The 17,797-nt window shown below is 47.1% G+C and overlaps 1 protein-coding gene across 6 annotated transcripts; it reads right to left on the bottom strand.

Annotated features, from left to right (window-relative positions):
• MTHFSD (methenyltetrahydrofolate synthetase domain containing) lies at positions 1-16,344 on the bottom strand. Of its 6 annotated transcripts, XM_058845762.1 has the most exons (11): positions 16,082-16,342; positions 15,623-15,677; positions 15,408-15,521; positions 14,670-14,783; positions 12,904-12,994; positions 12,040-12,152; positions 11,702-11,827; positions 3,842-4,132; positions 2,223-2,359; positions 1,187-1,274; positions 4-1,078 (listed from the first exon to the last, which is right to left on the bottom strand). In XM_058845762.1, the coding sequence occupies exons 1-11, from the start codon at positions 16,237-16,239 to the stop codon at positions 1,049-1,051; spliced, it is 1,317 nt and encodes a 438-aa protein (XP_058701745.1). In that variant the 5' UTR covers positions 16,240-16,342; the 3' UTR covers positions 4-1,048. The 6 variants fall into 6 exon arrangements, with proteins under 6 accessions (XP_058701744.1, XP_058701745.1, XP_058701743.1 ...); XM_058845760.1 differs by having other exon boundaries at positions 4-1,274; positions 16,082-16,343; XM_058845761.1 differs by lacking the exon at positions 15,408-15,521 and having other exon boundaries at positions 1-1,274; positions 15,564-15,677; positions 16,082-16,344.
• Positions 16,345-17,797: the final 1,453 nt, after the last annotated feature.

The raw sequence follows: 17,797 nt of genomic DNA, 5'->3' as shown, positions 1-17,797 counted from the left end.
TTTCTGATGAGTCTTGAGCAGTAAAACTGGGCCATGATCCACCTGAGAGGAGGCACATTTTGTATCTTTGTGCACAGGTCACAGCTACAGCAGTACAGAATGAGGAATAAACACTTGAGAAGTATTCTGCTCTTTAAAGGCTGTAACTCAGTCAGAGAATGTTTCAGGGTATGGATTTTATGGTTACATTGTTGGTATCTTGCACAGCCTTGATCTGGGCTGAAATAAAACATAAGCAGGCTTCAATTCCTCGAGATTTCTTATGAGATCAGAACCCAAGGATTCAATAAAATCTGCTGCATTTCAGAGTTTTGTGGACTTACAGAAACCCCTCCTGACTTTGCTCTAAGGGATGCCTTCCTGAGCATGCAGAGAGCCTGGAACAATAGCTCTGACAGAGGCAGACTGCCCCATTCACTTTTTCTACACAATCTGTTTCCTTTAGGGTCAACCCACAAGAGAAATTCCACATCATACAGCTGGAGACACCAGAAGGCCGTGAAGGGCTGTGCTTTGGCCACTCTTGTGTTTCATTATTTTAATTTAATTCAACAGCAGTTTGGCAGCTGGCACTGAAATGTCTTTTAGCTGGAGAGCAGCAGCATCAGGAGCTCCATCCCTGCTCCTGTTTCCCTGACTCTCCAAGGTAGATCTGCACTGATTTCAGAGAAGGATTTACTGACTGAGATAGCAGTACCTGAAAGACCTTGACTTTTATTAGTTACCTGCATCAAAAATACAAGGATCACTGCAGCATTTTTCCAGTCCATTCAAAATGCTAATAAACTTAAGATTACAGTAATTATTTTTCTTCTTAACTACAATTCATAGAATCATGAAAGTTGAAAAAGAGCTCCAGGATTGTCAAATCAAATCTGTGACCCATCCCCACCTTGTCACCAGCCCAGAGCTGTGAGTGCCACGTCCAGCCCGTCCCTGGACACCTCCACCCCCTCCCTGGGCAGCCCCTGCCAATTCCTGACCACCCTCTCCATGAAGAAATTCCTCCTGATTTCCAACCTGTTGGATAACCCCAGTTAGCATCTCTTCACAGCATGGTTTGGAGTTTAACTCTCAGCTGGGAAAGCAACAGGATATTGGGTAAATGCAGTGAAATGTGGCTTGGAAATACATGACAGAAAAAAGTGACAGGCTGGAAAGAGCCAAGATTTTGGACACTGCTCACCTGTGGGCTCCACCCAGAACCACAACTGCAAACAGAAAAACATCCAGATGTTTGTCCAAACAAATCTGGGCCCTGGTTACAGGCTGGGCTGACAGGAAAGCAAGCAAAGTTACCGCATTTACAGAACACATAAACAGATCTGCACTGAAACTTCAGATGGGAAGAAAGGAAAGAAGGTAGAGGATGTGATTCCTACAAATGTGACCAGAAAAGGGTGGTTCCATCTGAAATGCAACAGGGGAAGTTTGAGATGCTGGAAGTTTTTGTTGGCAGAGTCATTGGCTTTTAACTGCTAAGGTCACCTGGACATCTTCAGCAGAGCAAGAAATATCCCAGAGTCAAAAGGAACAGCAAAGGATCCCATTACCCAATTTGCCATCATTTGAAAGGGACAGGCAGGGATGGATAATTATTTTTTTGCTTTTCTTTCCTCTGCTTTGGAAGCTGATGATGCAGTGAGTGTGTTTGGGTAGTAACATAACCCTGAGTCTCAGCCTTGAATGCACAAGCCCTGAAATGAGACCCACAGGGCTGTGCAGTGCTTGTCTGGATTTGGAGTGATACTGGAAATCATTTGGAGCTGTACAAAGAATGGAATGGAACTACTGATTTTTTCCAGATCCTTTGTTGACCTTACAAGAAGTTCACAGAATGACAGAATGGTTTGGGTTGGAAGGGATTTGAAAGATCATCTTGTTCCAACCCCTGTGCTGTGAACAAGGCCACTTTCCACCATCCCAGGCTGCTCTGAGCCCAAACCTGGCCTTGGGCACTTCCAGGGATCCAGGGGCAGCCACAGCTCCTCTGGGCACCTGTGCCAGGGCCTCACACCCTCCCAGGGGAGAATTTCTCCCCAATATCCCATCCAACCCTAGTCTCTGTCAGTTTGAGCCCGTTCCCCCTTGTCCTGTCACTCCAGGCCCTTGTCCCATGTCCCTTTCCATCGGGAGGAGGAGTCACTTCCATTTGGAAAGCCACAGTGAGCTCACCCCTAATCCCTCCTTTCTCCAGGCTGAACAATCCCAATTCTCTCTACCTTTCCTCCCAGCAGAGCTGCTCCATCCCTCTGCTCATCCTGGTGTCTCCTCTGGACTCTGTCCAACAGCTCCACGTCCTTCCTGTGCTGGGATCCCAGGGCTGGATGCAGCTCCAAAACTTTCCTTGAGCCCTTCCCTACAGAGCCACATGACAACGATGAGAACTTTTTATTTAATACTGAATAAATGGCTGACCCTCGAGGCATAATAATCTGCTTAAAATATACTTAACAGTATTCCCTGGCTAAGAAAAAAAGTTTCCAACTCTTACTTTAAAAAAAAATAAAAATCCATTTAGATGCTTACTTTGACTACGTGCCCAGCATCACTGGCAAAAGTGCTTCTGTTTAGAAAGGATGGCTGGGCCAAAATTCAACTTGTTTTTCAGGAATAGGAAACCCAAGGGGGAAAAAAAAAGGTAATAAGAGGCATAGCAGATAAATCATTATTGGCATTGTACTGGAAGGGAATGTTCATGTCCAGGACAGTGCCTGGGAGCACTTTCACCTGGAGAAGTTGTGTGGTGCTGTCTCACCCTCCTCACTGATGATGTGGAACAGCATCAGAGACGGTGACAAAGGCACAAAGGCTTTGCTACAATCTCCAGAAAATTCCCAAAGAATTCCATGCCAGACTAAGTGTGCCTGCTTTTCATCATCATCATCATCATCACAATATTTCACAGAGGCAGAAGAATCACACCTCAGTGATCCCAGCAGCAATTTCATAATTATCTGATCCATCAGAAAGGCAGTTTTGGGGAAAAGCAGAGAAAACTGGGATTTGTTTTCCCCTGAAATAAGAAATACAAGGTTTACCAAGGGCTGATTTAACAAAGAGCTGGGAAAAGGGTTCCCATTTTTCCCACCTCTACCTCTTAGCAGAGCTAGAACTAAGCCTGTGTTTCCACTCTTCAAGGCACAAAAAGGACAATCCTTCTCTCCCTGGCTATTTTTATAAAAAATAAACTTAAAACTTCCCACAGGCAAAGCCCATTTTTAGCAAACAGAATTGTTATCCTTAAGACAAGATTTCCTGCTGCTGGTTTTTAACCTCACAGGTTAAAAAGGGGCAGGTCCAACCTTAAATGACTGACTGGAACCACCTTGCTGCAGGTGCCAAGGGGAAGGGCTTTAAGCCAGGCTTAACAGAAACACCAAACAGCACCAAAACCAGAGTGTGAGCACTTTGTGGGCATTTTATTACAGAGAAATGGGTCCTCTCTCACCTGTGGGGACAAACCTTTGCATGTCCAAGTGCAGGAGTGAAGAGAGTTTGTGCAGAAATTTGGTTTTGTTAGACCTGAGGCTTACTAAAAACCTTAAAACTTCAGGTTGGCTTCTCACAAAACAACGAAAACACCTTTTATTTTGACTTTTTTTCTTCTCCATAATCATCTGTGACTTTGGATTTCTCCTTGCCCTTTGTTCCTCTGGCTCTTGGCCAGCTCCACTCTCAGAGCACTGCCCCCAAGGCTCAGGCCTTGCAAGGAGGACACAGCTCTGTCTGCAGCTCCTTGATCCCTGTAATCCAGGAAAGCCCTGTGCTGCGCTCCCTGCCAGTTCACCTGGACAGGAACCACCTGCAATTCCCTCAGGGCGCTTTTCAGCTCGCTCACCCTCAGCCTGCCAGGCAAGTTCCCCACGTACACAGTGCTAATTGTGTCAGATCCCTCTGATCTGGGCTTCACAGGATCACTTTCCACACGGGGTTGTCCCACTGGAGCTGAGCCTGGAGCAGCCTGTGGTTGGGTATTTGCAGCCATCAGCTTCTTGGTTGAAATTGCTGCTCTGTTGGTGTTTGCCAGGGCTGGATGTTCGTCTTGGAGGGTGACATCCTTGCCAGCCTGCTTCTCCCTGGATTGAAGAGTCTTTAGGATGGGGATTTTTCCCAGCATCTCAGAGCTGACCTAAAAAGGAGGAAGATGGATATAATTATTAGAAATGGATTTCTTGCCTTCCAGAAAAAGATGATGAGCATCAGGGCTCGTTTGTGCCATAAAAAGAGAGGAACCTTTATTATCCTGCTGCCACGCACAGTGCCAGAGCATTCCAAATGTTCCTAATTGCTGGCCTGATTGGGAAGTCTCTCCCAAAATACACACTGCAGGACAAAAATAAACATTAGTGACTCTTGAAGCACAACGTGGATCCAGCAGGCAAATCCCAACCCAAGTCAGGACTATTCCAATTTGACATTTATTTATCTGAGTGCTTTCAGATCTGTGTTCTCCTTGTTCTGCCTCTGTGTTTGCTTTGACCAAGGGCCTGTGCTCCTGCCCTGGCAGAATCCATCCCAATCCATCAGACATTTCTACTCTGCAGAGCTCCTGGTGCTCTTTTCCCCCAGAACAGGATATCCCGTGGGCTGGGTCACACAATGGTGGAAGCTGCAGCAGGAGCGTGCCTTGGAGCAGGGTTCCTATGGATGTGGGCCCAGCTGGAGGCACATCCCCTGCTTGGGGCACATCCCCTCTGTGCCATCCGACCTCCCACACCACCCACAGCTCCTCAGATCCCACACGGATCTGCTGGGCTGGAGCAGGGAACAGAAGTGCTCGGACACTGCACTTCACACTGTGAGTCTGTTATTCCTTCCATCCATCCATCCATGCCCCGTTCCCAAAGAGCTTTTCAGTGAGGGCTCTTCCTCTCCACAGCTGAACCCCATCCATGTGAGGCATGAGATGCCCCAGGCTGCACTCAGACACTGGCAGGAAATGCAGTGGTTCCCCAGCTAATGTGGTCGAGCTCTTGGCTTGCACACTGCGCTTGGAAAAAGAAGGAATTCCTGCTTGGCTGCTGGACAAGTCCAACATCCATCAACACCAGATCCAATGCTGAAATTTAGGGAGCAAAACAGAGCGTGGGGAAGCAATGTCTGAGCTAGCAGAGACCCAGGCTAGTAGCCCAGAATGTCAGCAGGCCACTCTAGCAAGGGCAGCACCCTCAGCAGGCTGGACTGGAGCAGCAGCAGTAAATCCCAGCCAGGACATGCCTGCAGATCTCCCAGCCCAGACCTCACTCATCCCAGAGCCTCTGGATTCCTGCTCCTACAGTTACAGTCACAGCCAGCCTGGATCTGCACAACATCAAGCTCAGCTCTCTGGGGACAGGAGCCCAGCCCTGAAGTGACTCGAGGAAAAGCCAAGCCAGGGTGGGAGCAATGTCAGGATGAGGTGACAGGAAAGTCACTCAACAGAATTCTCTTCGTGCTTCATCTTCTGAAGAGCAAACAAGCGGGTTTTATTTCAGGCTGGAATTCTGCTAGTTCTGCTAACACAACATCAAACAGCAAGGACTTGCTCCAGGAGCCTCCACACTCAGAAAGGTGCAGAACATTTTCAGATTTTACAGAGCTCTTACTCTGTGGATTCTGGGGCTGATTTGTTTTTCTCAGCCAAGTATTCCAAGTGCAGCGTTTGACAGCAAACTCCTCTTTCCTGAGTGATACAACATCAAACCAAGGGCTGAAGGATCTCACTTTGTTTGTCCTGGCCAACAATTAAGAAGATTTGTTGTCCTCTGTCAAATTTCGAAGTGAAATGTAAGCTCTATGCTAATTAAACCAAACAGGAAAAACATTTTTCTGTTCTCATGCAACCAGCCACTCCTGGGCCCAAAGTACAACCTCAACCTCTTCCCAAGAACAGCTCCTTTCATCCTGAAATTAAACTCAGTTGCCAGGGCAGGGCTTGGGTGTTTGATTAGAAAGGGAAATGCTACCAAGGGCAAACCCTCAGGGCTTTGGAGATTAGGGCAATCAGAGATGGGCACCGAGAGGATAAACTCCAATTCCCAGGCTTTCAAGGACAATCCAAGGGCAGGATTTAGATATCCAGGGAACAGCACAACCCCTAAGAGACTTCCACAAGGCATCTTCTCCCACTAGGCAGATTTTGGCATCAGACTGCAGCTCTTGGAGCTACTGTTTCAGGCTCCTGGCAACTTCAGGAAGATATAGGAACAACAGCATTTATGTTCTAAGAGGAATTTCTGCACAAAAAGGGGGATTAGACATTGGAATTACTGCCCAGGGAGGTGGTGGAGTCCTCAGCCCTGGAGGTGTTTAAGGAAAGACAGGACATAGCACTCAGTAGTCTGGTCTGGGATCAGTCACAGGTTGGATTTGATGATTTTGGAAGGGGTTTTTTTCCCATCTCAATGATTCTGGGATTTCTGTGAGGGCTATGAACTATTTTCTTTAAAGTTCTGATCAAACACCACCATGAAGCGATTCTGTCATTCCCCTAAAATCCAGCCCTTTGCAGACACAACAGCAAAATACCTTCACAGCACCAAAGCAACAAAGGCAGCTGACTTAGGGCTTGTATTTTTTTGTATTAGCAAAGATTTGTAAAAAACATTAGACAAGTTCTGACACAGTCAGTTGACACCTTCCTTTCACAAGAGGATTTACCTTAAGGACTTTTTTCCCTGGGGTCTAAGAGAACATCTCAGCTGGGTCAAACCTTCTCCATATTCTCCCACTTTCATGCCACAGAAAGGCAAAAACTCGATTTGGGGTTTTGATTCAACAAACAAATCCACTGGGGTTTTGGGGGTGAGAACTAAAAGGGCAAAGGGGACAGTGGGTGGCAGGGGAAAGGAAAAAGCTTGTTCTGCTCTGTTGCAAAAGAGCAAACAAAAGAACCCTGTGGTAGTACAATGTGTTGCTAATTACAATCATGCAAAAAGTTCCTTTTGTCCTGTGAGCCGTGGAGGATTGCAAGGATTTATTTCCATGTGGAGAGAGGCCAAAGATATTCCTCCTCTCTTTCAAACAAGCTGCACACTTCTGGGTGCTGTGCTGGCTGGTCAGTCCTCCCTAGCCTTGCTCTCCCCTGTCCTTGTCCCTGCCTACTGCTTTAGGCTAAGCCAGAATTTAAGGGACATTGCAGCCCAGGGCTGGTTGATGCAGCTATGGGAACACAGGCAAAACCAGCACTGAAAGCTTCCCCCATCCCTCTAAAGTCAAGGCCAAGCCATTTAGTGATGTTTTTAAACTTTGGATTGAGTGATTTAGCTTTGGTAGTGAAACCAAAGCCGAAGAAGTTTCCTATTATCCCTTGACCACCAATTCCAAGGCCAGTTCCACACTTCAGTCCTCTGGGGCTGGCCAACAGAAGTGCTCGTGGGTCTGTGCCACAAACTCTGAAGTGATTTGGGTTAAAAATAACTCCACCAAAGGCAATTAATCATTTAATAATCCTGCCTACACCCTGCCATGGCTGGGAGAGCCTTGGGGAAAGAGGACAGCAGGCTGGATAAATTCTTCTGGCACACAATTACTGGGAAAGGAGCTGAGGAGGGAAATGTGGCCCCTTTCTGACAGAAACCTGAGGAAAAAAAGTCCTGGATGCTGAGTGCCAACACACATCTCCCCACACTTTAACCACAGCATCCATTGCTACGACACCTGGTTTGATCCCAAAATGTGGTGGCAGATGGACTCCTGCACCATCCCTGCTGGAACACCAGGGCTCTCCTCACCCTCTGCTCCCACACGACTCTCATCAGAGCCACTTTCAATATTTTGCTGAGGAGAATGAAGGATGTATTTGTCCTCTGTCAGAGTGAGTAATGCTGACCCCTGAGCCAGCCCAGGCCAAGGCAAACAGAACTGAGATTTCCCTGGAAGCACTGCAATCCTGGAGTGAGGCAGACAGGGAAGGGCAGATTGGATTAGAGGCTGTCCTTGTTCTGTCATTTCATTCTGCCTCCCACAGCTCCTCATCTCACTGACACTGGAACATGTGGATCTTGGGAGACTCCACCTGCAATCCCGTGCTCAGCTCTGGTGATCCCAGTGTCAGAAAAACACGGAATGTTGGATCAAGTCCAGAGGAGGCCATGAAGTTGGTATGAGGACTGGGACACCTCCCCTGTGGGGATAGGCTGAGAAAGTTGGAGCTGTTCAGCCTGGAGCCATCCCAGCACCTTCCAGGATGGGAATGGGCAACAAGGAAGCTGGAGAGGGACTGTTCATAGGGATAAGGGGAATGGCCTTGAAATGGAAGAGGGGAACATTTAGTTTAGGTTTAGAGAAGGAATTATTTCCTGTGAGTGTGGGCAGGTCCTGGCACAGGGTGCCCAGAGCAGCTGGGGCTGCCCCTGGATCCCTGGAAGTGCCCAAGGCCAAGCTGGACAGGGCTTGGTGCAGCCTGGGATGGTGGAAGGTGGGCAGGGGCTTGGAATAAGATTCTGTTTAAAATCCCTTCCAAGCCAAACCATTCCATGATTTAAAGATGGAGACTGATGCTGCTGCCCTGGCAGGCTGCAAACACCACCAAACATCTGCAGTGCTGCAGATCCACCAGCCCTTACAAACAGGTGGGCAAAAGGTGTTTGCAGAGTTCATCTCTGCCCATCCTCAGAGGGTTCTGACCCCAGATTGTTCAACACCTCCAGGACAAACCCCACTTTTCATGCTGTGTCCTCGTTTCCAGGAGCTCTGAGCAAACAGGGATTTGAGGCCCAGACAAGGCCGGGACAGCAAGGCCAGCACAGTTGAACATTTTATCATTCATTTGCACAAAATGTCCAAATATGTGCACACAATCCAAGGGCATATTTCTGGGAGCTGGCAGCCCGTGGAGCCTGCTGGTGTCCCTCAGGAGAACCTTATGCAACCCACACTTGGAATCCATCTCTGGCAGCTGCATTCCGGGGACTCTGCAGCGAGGCTCAGCTTTGCAAAGGTGTTGAGATGTGGGACCACGTGTGGAAGCATTCCCTGCTCCCAAAAAACACACCAAAACAAAGCCTTGGCCACACTGACTGCAATTTCCTTCTGCTGAAGGATTTTCCAGCTTTTTGTGCATTTTTTTTTTTGAGCTTTCCTTTCCAAATATTCTATCACAGACGCAAATCAAAGCAGTTTGTTGTCAGAGGGTTTCCATCTCTGCCACTGGGATTCCCTCCACAGCTCATTTCATTTCAGGAAAATTCTTTTCCTACTGCTATAAAATTCTCAGCAAAAGAATTATTTCAAAACCAGAAGGAAATTCCTGCTAAAATATAGTGATTTTTCCACCAACTACTCTCATTTCCCTCTTCATGAACCCAAATATTTTAATTTGTCTGTACAGTTTCAATTCAAAATAAACACAGCACAAATAACTTGATAATTGGGACAAATATAATAGCCAGTGTCCCAGATAAAGATCACAGTTACCCATAGAAAATATTAAACGAGAAAGCAAGTAGCTTCATGAATTTAGAGTTCCCAGAAACAATGGGGTGGGTTTTCAATGCAGATGAAGCCAAATAATTCTCCACTGGCATCCAAATAAAGTTTTCCAGAGTGCTCAGCTCTCAGCAGCTCTTGCTGCCCTCCAGTAACTCAAATTGATGTCCCAAAACTCTGACCTCAGAGGCACAAAACTTCCACAAACACCTCTCAGCACTGTGGATTTAGAAGCGTTTCTAGAGTGCTTGATAATGATTCTCTGGTATTGATGATATTGTGGCTCTTGCACTTCCTTGAAAATCTTTAAACAGCACAGAACACACAAGAGCACTCCAGGAAAATGCAGCAGCTCCTTCAGAATGGAAATGGAGCCCTGGATTTGTCTGCTGGGTGAGCACCTCCTTCCCTCTGGAAGGAAAACCCAGAGCGTGCACTACTGGCAGCACGTCCTTACAACAATCCTTAGCTCTAATCCCATATTTGCAAACACCTGGATTTCAAACTCCTGTCCTGATCCAGCCCTGCTCAACCAAGGATCAACTTTTTTTTAGAGTGTACTTTCCACCTCACACGTCCTCACAACGAAGTTAAGCTACCTGCTGTTGACAAAACCCCATGTTTAGAAGTGGATGATTTATTTACTCACTGCCTCTTGGTTCGTTTAGTTTTGCTCTGAGGAACAGGAATGCATCAGCAAAGCCAGGATTTGAAGGAGAAAAGGAGGGGGAGAAAATGATGGAGAAGCAGCCAGGAAAATCCAGAGGACAAACACTTAAATAGCCCCTATCAAATGTTGTCTTTTTCACCCCCTGGTGATTAACCAGACCTCCCACCTCCAAACCCCTCTGTGCGAGAGCTCAACAGCCAGGTACCACCACAGGCACAAACAAAATAAATGTCACTCATTTCCCAGGGGAATAATGGGAATTTCTTCTTCATATAGACACCACACTTTGTTCTGGTCCCAAAAGACAGAAAAGTGATGATTATCCCTGCCCTGGCTGGTCTTCTCCAATTTTCCTGTTTAATCCACACAGCTCCAAACACAGCTCGAGGTGTTAAATCAACACTCAGATATTCAAATGAAGGGTCAATCTGTGCTCCATTCGCAGTGAAAGCTGCAGAAAATTCAATTTCTGCTAAAGGCACAGAAAAAGAAATAAAGAAGTGTCAGCAAGGCCACTTACTGAGAAGTCTGACACCAAGGCAGACAAACTGATCAAAAGTATGTTGGCAAGATGGATGGAGCACGAGGGGTAGGCCTTCAACACAATTACATTCAATAAGATCCTAAAAAAAAATTACAATTCAAAAATAATTCAGTGGAAAAAATGCACTAGGACAGACAGAGCTGTTATTTATTTATTTATAACCTCAAATCCTCAACCACAAGCAGGGTAAAATGCTCTCCCACCATTGGAGTAAAAATAGTCCTGGCTAGAATTTGTTTGTTGTAGATACATTACCTAAAGAAATTTAACTCTTTTTGCTGGTTGGCAAATTTTAACAAACAATTTTTCATTTCCCTGGGAGCATTCCCTTAAAATTCCTCACTTTCTGTGGGCGCACAATTCCTCATTTCAGCATTCCTGCTGCACACACTCATGCAGGATTGTGTCTGCTCTCTAACTGGATGATTTTAGAAATGAAAATCCAATGACAAAAAGTTTTCCCAGCAGGAACCTCCAGTAAAACAATTCACTCAAGGCTTTTCTGAAACTATTTGGGAAGCTGAGGAAGTTTCTGACACTGGGAAGGGGGAAAAGGCCAAATCCATAATAGAGGAACTACCAATAAATAAAGATTCACGTTTAAAGTCACTGTTCTTCCACCTGAAAACGAGCTCCAGCCAAAAATTTATCCCTGCAAAGTGAATCCACTACAGAAACAGGAATGTACCACGAGCAGGTTATGTTTTCCTTTCACAATCAACACAGATTCTACCCACCAGTTCCAACCCCCTGGGACACTTCCCACTATCCCAGATTGCTCCAAGCCCATCCAGCCTGGTCTTGGACACTTCTAGGGATGGGGCAGCCACCTCTTGATAATCCAGCAACCTCAGATTTGGGAAATATCTCTCCTCCTCACCATTACCCCTTAAACCCCACTGTACACAGATGCTGTTTCATTTCACCTGACAAACACATTTGCTCTTTTACCAAGTATTTCTAATATAAAAAATTGTTTATATATAAAAATGAGGGGTTTATCAGCAGGTTATTGGTACTGGTAAGCCACCAGCAGCAAAGGTTTAAGATTTAACTTGAATTGAGACTGAACTTGCCTTGTGCCACATTATTCCCTGAGGTTTTGGTCGTTTGCAGTTAGTCTGGATAGTCCTTGTTGGAGTGAGGATGTAATCCACAGTTAAATCATGATCATCCAGGATCTCCTCTGCTATGTCAAGCACCTACAAGGCAGAGATTTGCTTAAGTAGCTAAAAACCAAATTCCCTAAAACTGTGCCCCATTCCTGATGTCTTGTCACAGGCAAATCCATCCAAGACAATGGGAATAAAGATGCCAAACCAGCATCATTCCATGTCTCCTCTCCAGAGAGAGCAGGAAGTGCCCCAGAGCTCCCTCCCCACTGGAGAGGGGATATTTGAACATCTGAGCTCACCTGGCAGTCGTGCACGATGGTAACCACAGGTGTGTCCTCCTGCACTGCACCCATGGACACCATCATTGCATATTCCATGTCTGCATAACCTTCCCCTTTGCCAATTCTCCAGCCTAAAGCACAGAAAAGAGGGAAAAAAATAAATCCAAACAGCAGAGTGGAAAATTGTTAAAACTGTGTCATTAACCGGGCAGTCTGCAAGTTGTAACTCTGGAAAAAATCAGATCAGCATCTCTCACAGAGCACAATTTCCTTGAAATCAGCACTGAAATGAAGTAAAACATCAGTTTCAATGATTCCTAAAAGATCCCAGAAGCTTCCCATTCAGAATAAACAAATTTAATGCAGTTAACATAGCAGTTTATTTAGCAATTGTATTTAGAATCTTCTATTCATGTCCAACACAGGTTAATGTGGGTAAAGAGGAGTCTGGGTCACGTACAAAAACTGTGTTATTTTAGGCAAGGGATAAAGTCAGTGGAAACTTTTTCAGCACCAGCAGGTTTCCAAAATACTAGAAAATGCAAAATCTGATCCCCAAATAGGTACTGAATCAGCAGGTCTGACACATGTCCTTCCACACAGCCTGTGTGAGCAGAGATCTCTGAGCAGGGAGCCTGCTTGGGTTCCTTTAAAACACAAATAATTGCTTGCCTCAATTCCTGAGGGCCAAAACATCTCTGCTGTGTGCCCACTGCATCCTGGAGGCATTGCTGCTTCCTGCTGGCACTGAGAGCAGGCATTTGTCACACACAGAGGCAGAACCCAAGAGAAACTCAGCTTCAAGGATAAATCTGTCTCTGCCACGTAGTGTGGCCTTCCCGACACTGGACTGGGACCTTCCTGCTGCAAGTTTTTCCTTACCTTTTTCAGAGACAGCCACTGATCCCACCACAACCAAATCCACTTGTGCTTTCCCATCCAGCCCCACAGGCACGCTGTAGTCTTTTACACCCTGCAGGAAAAAACAGCGTTTGAGGTTTGCAGAGTGCACAATCTTCCAAGCACCGAGGCAGAAATCCAGGATATTTTGATAAATCCAAGTAACTCCCCACGTTTCCAAGTGTCTCTTCCATGTTTAGCCAAGCTGTACATGTCTGGGAAGTTATCCCCCAGGGAATCCTAGAATAGATTCCCTACTACAGTGACAAGAATTTTGGCACACTGCAAGGAGAGCTGAGGGAGGTGGGCACTTTTAGAAGCAAGGTTATTTGTTTAGGATCAAAACCTGATATTTTGAAACACTTTTTTGGAAATCTGTTCCTAAAAATGAGGGCAAGTGACACTTCCTATTTACACTTCCCTACTCTACTAAAATCTTGAGGAATACCAGAGCACTACAAAAGCTTCAATTAATTCTGAAATACAAATCACAAAGCTAATTTAGACACAGACAGCTACAGCACAAAGAAATCTGAAGTTACACAAAGTAACACAATTATTTTTTCTTCTCCTCTCTCCCTGTTCAGCTCCACCCGTTCCTCTTCAATCTGTTCTCATTTTAACAAAAATTCTGTCCAGACTGCAGAAATTAAAGACTTTGTTTATTTGGGTTTTTAAATATCAGAGGTTTAGAACTATTAAAAATACATCTCGTGATTCAATCACTACCAATATATGTGCACAGCACACTGCAAATGCTCCTCACACCAACTCAACTTGGTGCTAATTATAAACTAACAAAAAATCACAATAAAGAGCCAAACATTTTCTGTGCAGAGCACAAACCCCAAGAATTCAGTAATTTGTGGCTGACTATCAGCACTAATGCCCATCAGGCACTTCCCAGCAGAGTGGTGAGGACTGTTTGCACAGTGCTTTGTAAATACAAACTGCCAACAGCATTTTTTCATTAGTGGGCTGGGGGGAAAACCAGAAAGAGCCCAGATCAGACAGCAGGCCAAGAGAAAGGTCTCTTTCAAAAGTGCTCTTCAACCCTGAACAGCTTAATTAGTTAATGACTCCAATAGAAGTTCCAACAAAGAAAGTCACTAATTACCAGCCATTTACAACCTCAGTTGTTTATGGCGTTGCTGAAGAACTTTATTGCCTTTAGCAGGAGATAAAGGAGGAAATAAATCCATATAGTAACCTCTTCATGCTGTAGCAGTTGGGTTTTCACGGCAAATAAAGATGGATATAAAACCTGCCAGGGTTTTCTGGCCAAAGCCTTCAGCTGTGGAGTGAGATTGTAACACGAGAGGGCAGCAAGAGACCGCGCTGCAAAACCAAACCTCACCACGTGCCTGCGCCTCACTGCGTGCAAATGCCACAATTCACGGGTCTGTGGATGCTGTATTCTTTAAAAAAACTCCTCTTCCCTATCTGGTAACACTTAAGAGCACTAAAATATTCCCCAGAGGGGTCTGCAGCTTAAAACTGCAGAATGTAGTAGCCTGAAGAAAAATCTAACTCACCTCAAGTTGCTCACAATTTTCCAAAAAACACTGAGAAATATCAATACCATCCTGCTAAGGCTAAATTTTCTCTTGATTTCAATCCTGCCGATGGCAGTTGTGTGCACAAACTCAGGAATAACATCCTAACAGGAAGATATTTCAGGTCTTCCAGCTGGTGCATCCTAACCCCACACTGCCCCACAAGTTAATTCAGCCCTCCCTCATTCCCACCTGAGACGTGGCACATCTTCTCAGGATCTCCTTGGTTGCACCTGGAGGGGGAACAATCCTATTGAACAGCCCAGTCCTCAGACGTGGTGTGGGAACCAGCAAAGTCTTCCTTGCCTGGGGAACCACATGAAAAGCTTCATTTTACACTGAAGAACTATTTTTATTGTCACACAGTACAAGCTACGTGGTCAAATATTTAATTAGTTATGTTGTAGCTAGTGTTGTTGATTCTGTAGTGCTTGTAAGATTAATTTCCTCCAAATACAGGAAAATTCCATTAAAAGGTTTATTGAAGAAATAAAAGGTAAGGCATACATTTGAAGATATTTGAGGACACACCTTTAAAGACATCCCATCCTTTAAAGCTATGTCTCTAAATGGCTTTATAAGATATATTAGCTTCAAACTGACAAAGGGCAGGGTTAGATTGGGTATTATGGAGAAATGAGGGTGGGGAAGCCCTGGCACAGGTGCCCAGAGAAGCTCTGTCTGTCCCTGTATCCCTGGAAGTGTCCAGGGTTTGGAGCACCGTGGGACAGTGGAAGGTAGGAGGTTGGAACTGAATTATACTTCAAATCCTTTCCCACCTAAACCATTCCATGACACCTCTTGACTCAAGGTCCAGCAGTGAGCTGCACATCAGAGCTCCTGCAGATGCAGTGCCAGGTGTTGCTGCGGTGCTGCCAGGCTCTGCTGTCCCCTCCCAGCCCCTCCTCAGGGCTGCCAAGGCGCTGTTACCTGCAGAGCCGCCAGCCGGGCACCTTCCAGAGGTTTGTCAGGATCCACCTTCACCTCCCGTGCTCTGCTGAACGCATCCAGCTCCCTGAGAGAGCAGCAGGCCTGGAGAGAGCCCTGAGAGAGGGAAGGAGCCAAGAGGAGAACATTTTCACTTACTTCCAGCGTTAGGAAGCGGGCGTTCCTCTGGGGAGCATCGGGGTTTATTTTTACTGTACAGGCAGCCTGGAACTCCTGCAAGCCCAGAAGCCTCGTGGCAGCATGGGAGGCGCCCTGTTTGCATAAAATATCAGCGCATCACCGAGAGCTCGCAGCTGAGATGGGCAATTTAGAACCTTTCACCCTCTGGAGAGGCTGCTCTCCGCACATTTTTAATTGAGGGGCTGGTAATTTCCTGTTAATCCCTGGAAACATCCACGGCCAGGGCTTGAAGCAGGGTGGGATAGTGGAAGGTGTCCCTGCTGAATGAGCTTTAAATGCCCTTCCAATTCAAACCGGTCTGTGTCTCACCGACAAGGCGGCTTTGTTTCCTCTCCTTCGAGGGCTGCTGGGGGGGACTGGGGGGGAACTGGGGGGTACTGGGGGCCCATCCCGGCCCGGGCTGCAGAGCGGGCAGGCCCCGAGGCGAGGGAAGGAAGGAGCAGAGGAGGCGGCCCAGCGCCGGCAGCCGCCGGTACCTTGAAGTTGGGGATGCGGCCGCGCACGGGCCGCGGGAATTCGGCCAGACCGGAGGCCTCCAGGTGCTCCCACACCTTCTCCCGGATGTCCCACTTGGAGGAGGGCCCTGAGGGGAGAGCCCGGCCCGGCGCCGCCATCGCCGTGACGTCACCGCCATCGCCGCCCTCACCCGCCCGCCGTGACGTCACCGCCATCCCCCGCCGCACTCCGCCGCGCCGTGACGTCACCGCCGCTCCGCCCCTCACTCGCTCTACAACCCTGACGTCACCACCACGCCTCGCCACGCCCCCGAGGTGTGACGTCACTACCACGCTACCCCCGCCCCTTCATTAAAATCAGCGCGGAGGGGCGGAGCCTCTGAGTAGGACACGCCCTCTCCGGCGCGCGCACGGCGGCTACGGCGGCGCTGAGGGCTCAAAACGCCTCGAAGGCAAAGTTGAGGGAGCAGGGTGAGGGAATGTCGCTCAGGGCCCGATTTATTTCTGGAATTAAACATAAAAGAGGCCGTGCTGGCGTATTAATGTGAGATTTCCGCCCGCGTTATACAAATACCACGGGTTTTCCACCACGTCTTGTGGCTGGGGATGAAATACCACCCTGCTTTTTGTAAAATAATCCCTCACGTTAATTACTTTTCCATTTAAAATTGGCTGGTGGTGAATAAAACAATATCCAGCCTCTACGTGGGTTGCCCAGTCTGCTGGCTTCCCGAAAGTTCACTTCTTGCTCGCCTTTAATTGGATAATAAATGATGTGTTTGCATGATTGATTATTTATAGAATGAATATATTCTACTGAAACTGCCCTCAGAAGAGGGAGGATGCTGAGGATCCCGACATTCCTGAGCGGATGGGACGGAGGGGTCATGGGAACAATGAAACAAGGAAGGTTTATTTTAAAGCGTGGCAGGAAGAGATGAAATGTCCTCAGTTTGTGCTCGCTTTGGATGCTGCGGATCCTCAGGGCCGACTGTGGCTGTGCCAGCCCAAAAAAAGCGGAATAAATTCAAATGCTCCTCTCTGAGTGGTTGCAGATGCAAACTCCTTTTCTGAAGGATTTTTTTCCTCCACAAAGGCCAAGACTCTGCCAAGTTCAGGAGTCTGAAGGAATTCCTCCTCCAGCTCTGAGCAATTCCCAAATTTGGATTAATACCTGCATATCACGATAAACACTGTGGTGAGGCTTCAGCTTTTCACTTGTAAGCATCCAAACAAAAAATAAAAGGAAGGGTTTGGAGCTCTGGTGCTGCCATGGGGTTTGGGAAGAGCCTTTCCTTGGCTCGGAACGCTGCTGGAGCCAGTGGGAATCCTTCCAGGCACAGCAGACCACCCTTGAGGAGCTGGGATGAGGTGTTGGGAGCTCATTCCTGCATTTCCCACTCATGGAAAGCTGCCGGTGACTCCTCTGTCCCTGCAGGAGCGATTCCTGGGGCTGGGAGTGCCAGCACTGCCTGGCCACTGTCACCCAACGTCCCCAGCCCAGCTGGGACTCGCTGCCACCCCAAGGAAGGGAAAGTGAGGGAGGGAGAGCAGTGCTGGTAATTAATTAATCCATTAACAATCCTTCTGGACCACCTACATCTCCCTCCACGCTCAGCTAAGCTGCTCCTTCCGAGGATTTGCTTCCAGAAAAGAGGGCCCGAGCTGTTTTCTCCAAATCAGGGGGGTTTGCCTTAAAAAAAATGAGGAGTTTGCTGGTAGGTGGCATTTTTTTCC

Source organism: Poecile atricapillus, chromosome 10 (assembly GCF_030490865.1).
Source record: "Poecile atricapillus isolate bPoeAtr1 chromosome 10, bPoeAtr1.hap1, whole genome shotgun sequence".
Lineage (NCBI taxonomy): Eukaryota > Metazoa > Chordata > Aves > Passeriformes > Paridae > Poecile > Poecile atricapillus.
The sequence above is the reverse complement of the archived record's forward strand: the minus strand, read 5'-3'. Positions and strand labels throughout refer to the sequence as shown.

What these genes read in the sequence shown, in the direction of transcription:
- MTHFSD (XM_058845760.1), bottom strand. Translation starts at nt 16,239, where the DNA reads ATGGCGGTGACGTCACGGCGATGGCGGCGCCGGGCCGGGCTCTCCCCT. An exon ending in ACTTGCCTGGCAGGCTGAGG is followed by an intron (nt 2,360 to 3,841) that starts GTGAGCGAGCTG and finishes GTGGCTCTGTAG; the next exon opens with GGAAGGGCTCAAGGAAAGTT. An exon ending in CAGCTCTGCTGGGAGGAAAG is followed by an intron (nt 1,275 to 2,222) that starts GTAGAGAGAATT and finishes CTTTCCTGTCAG; the next exon opens with CCCAGCCTGTAACCAGGGCC.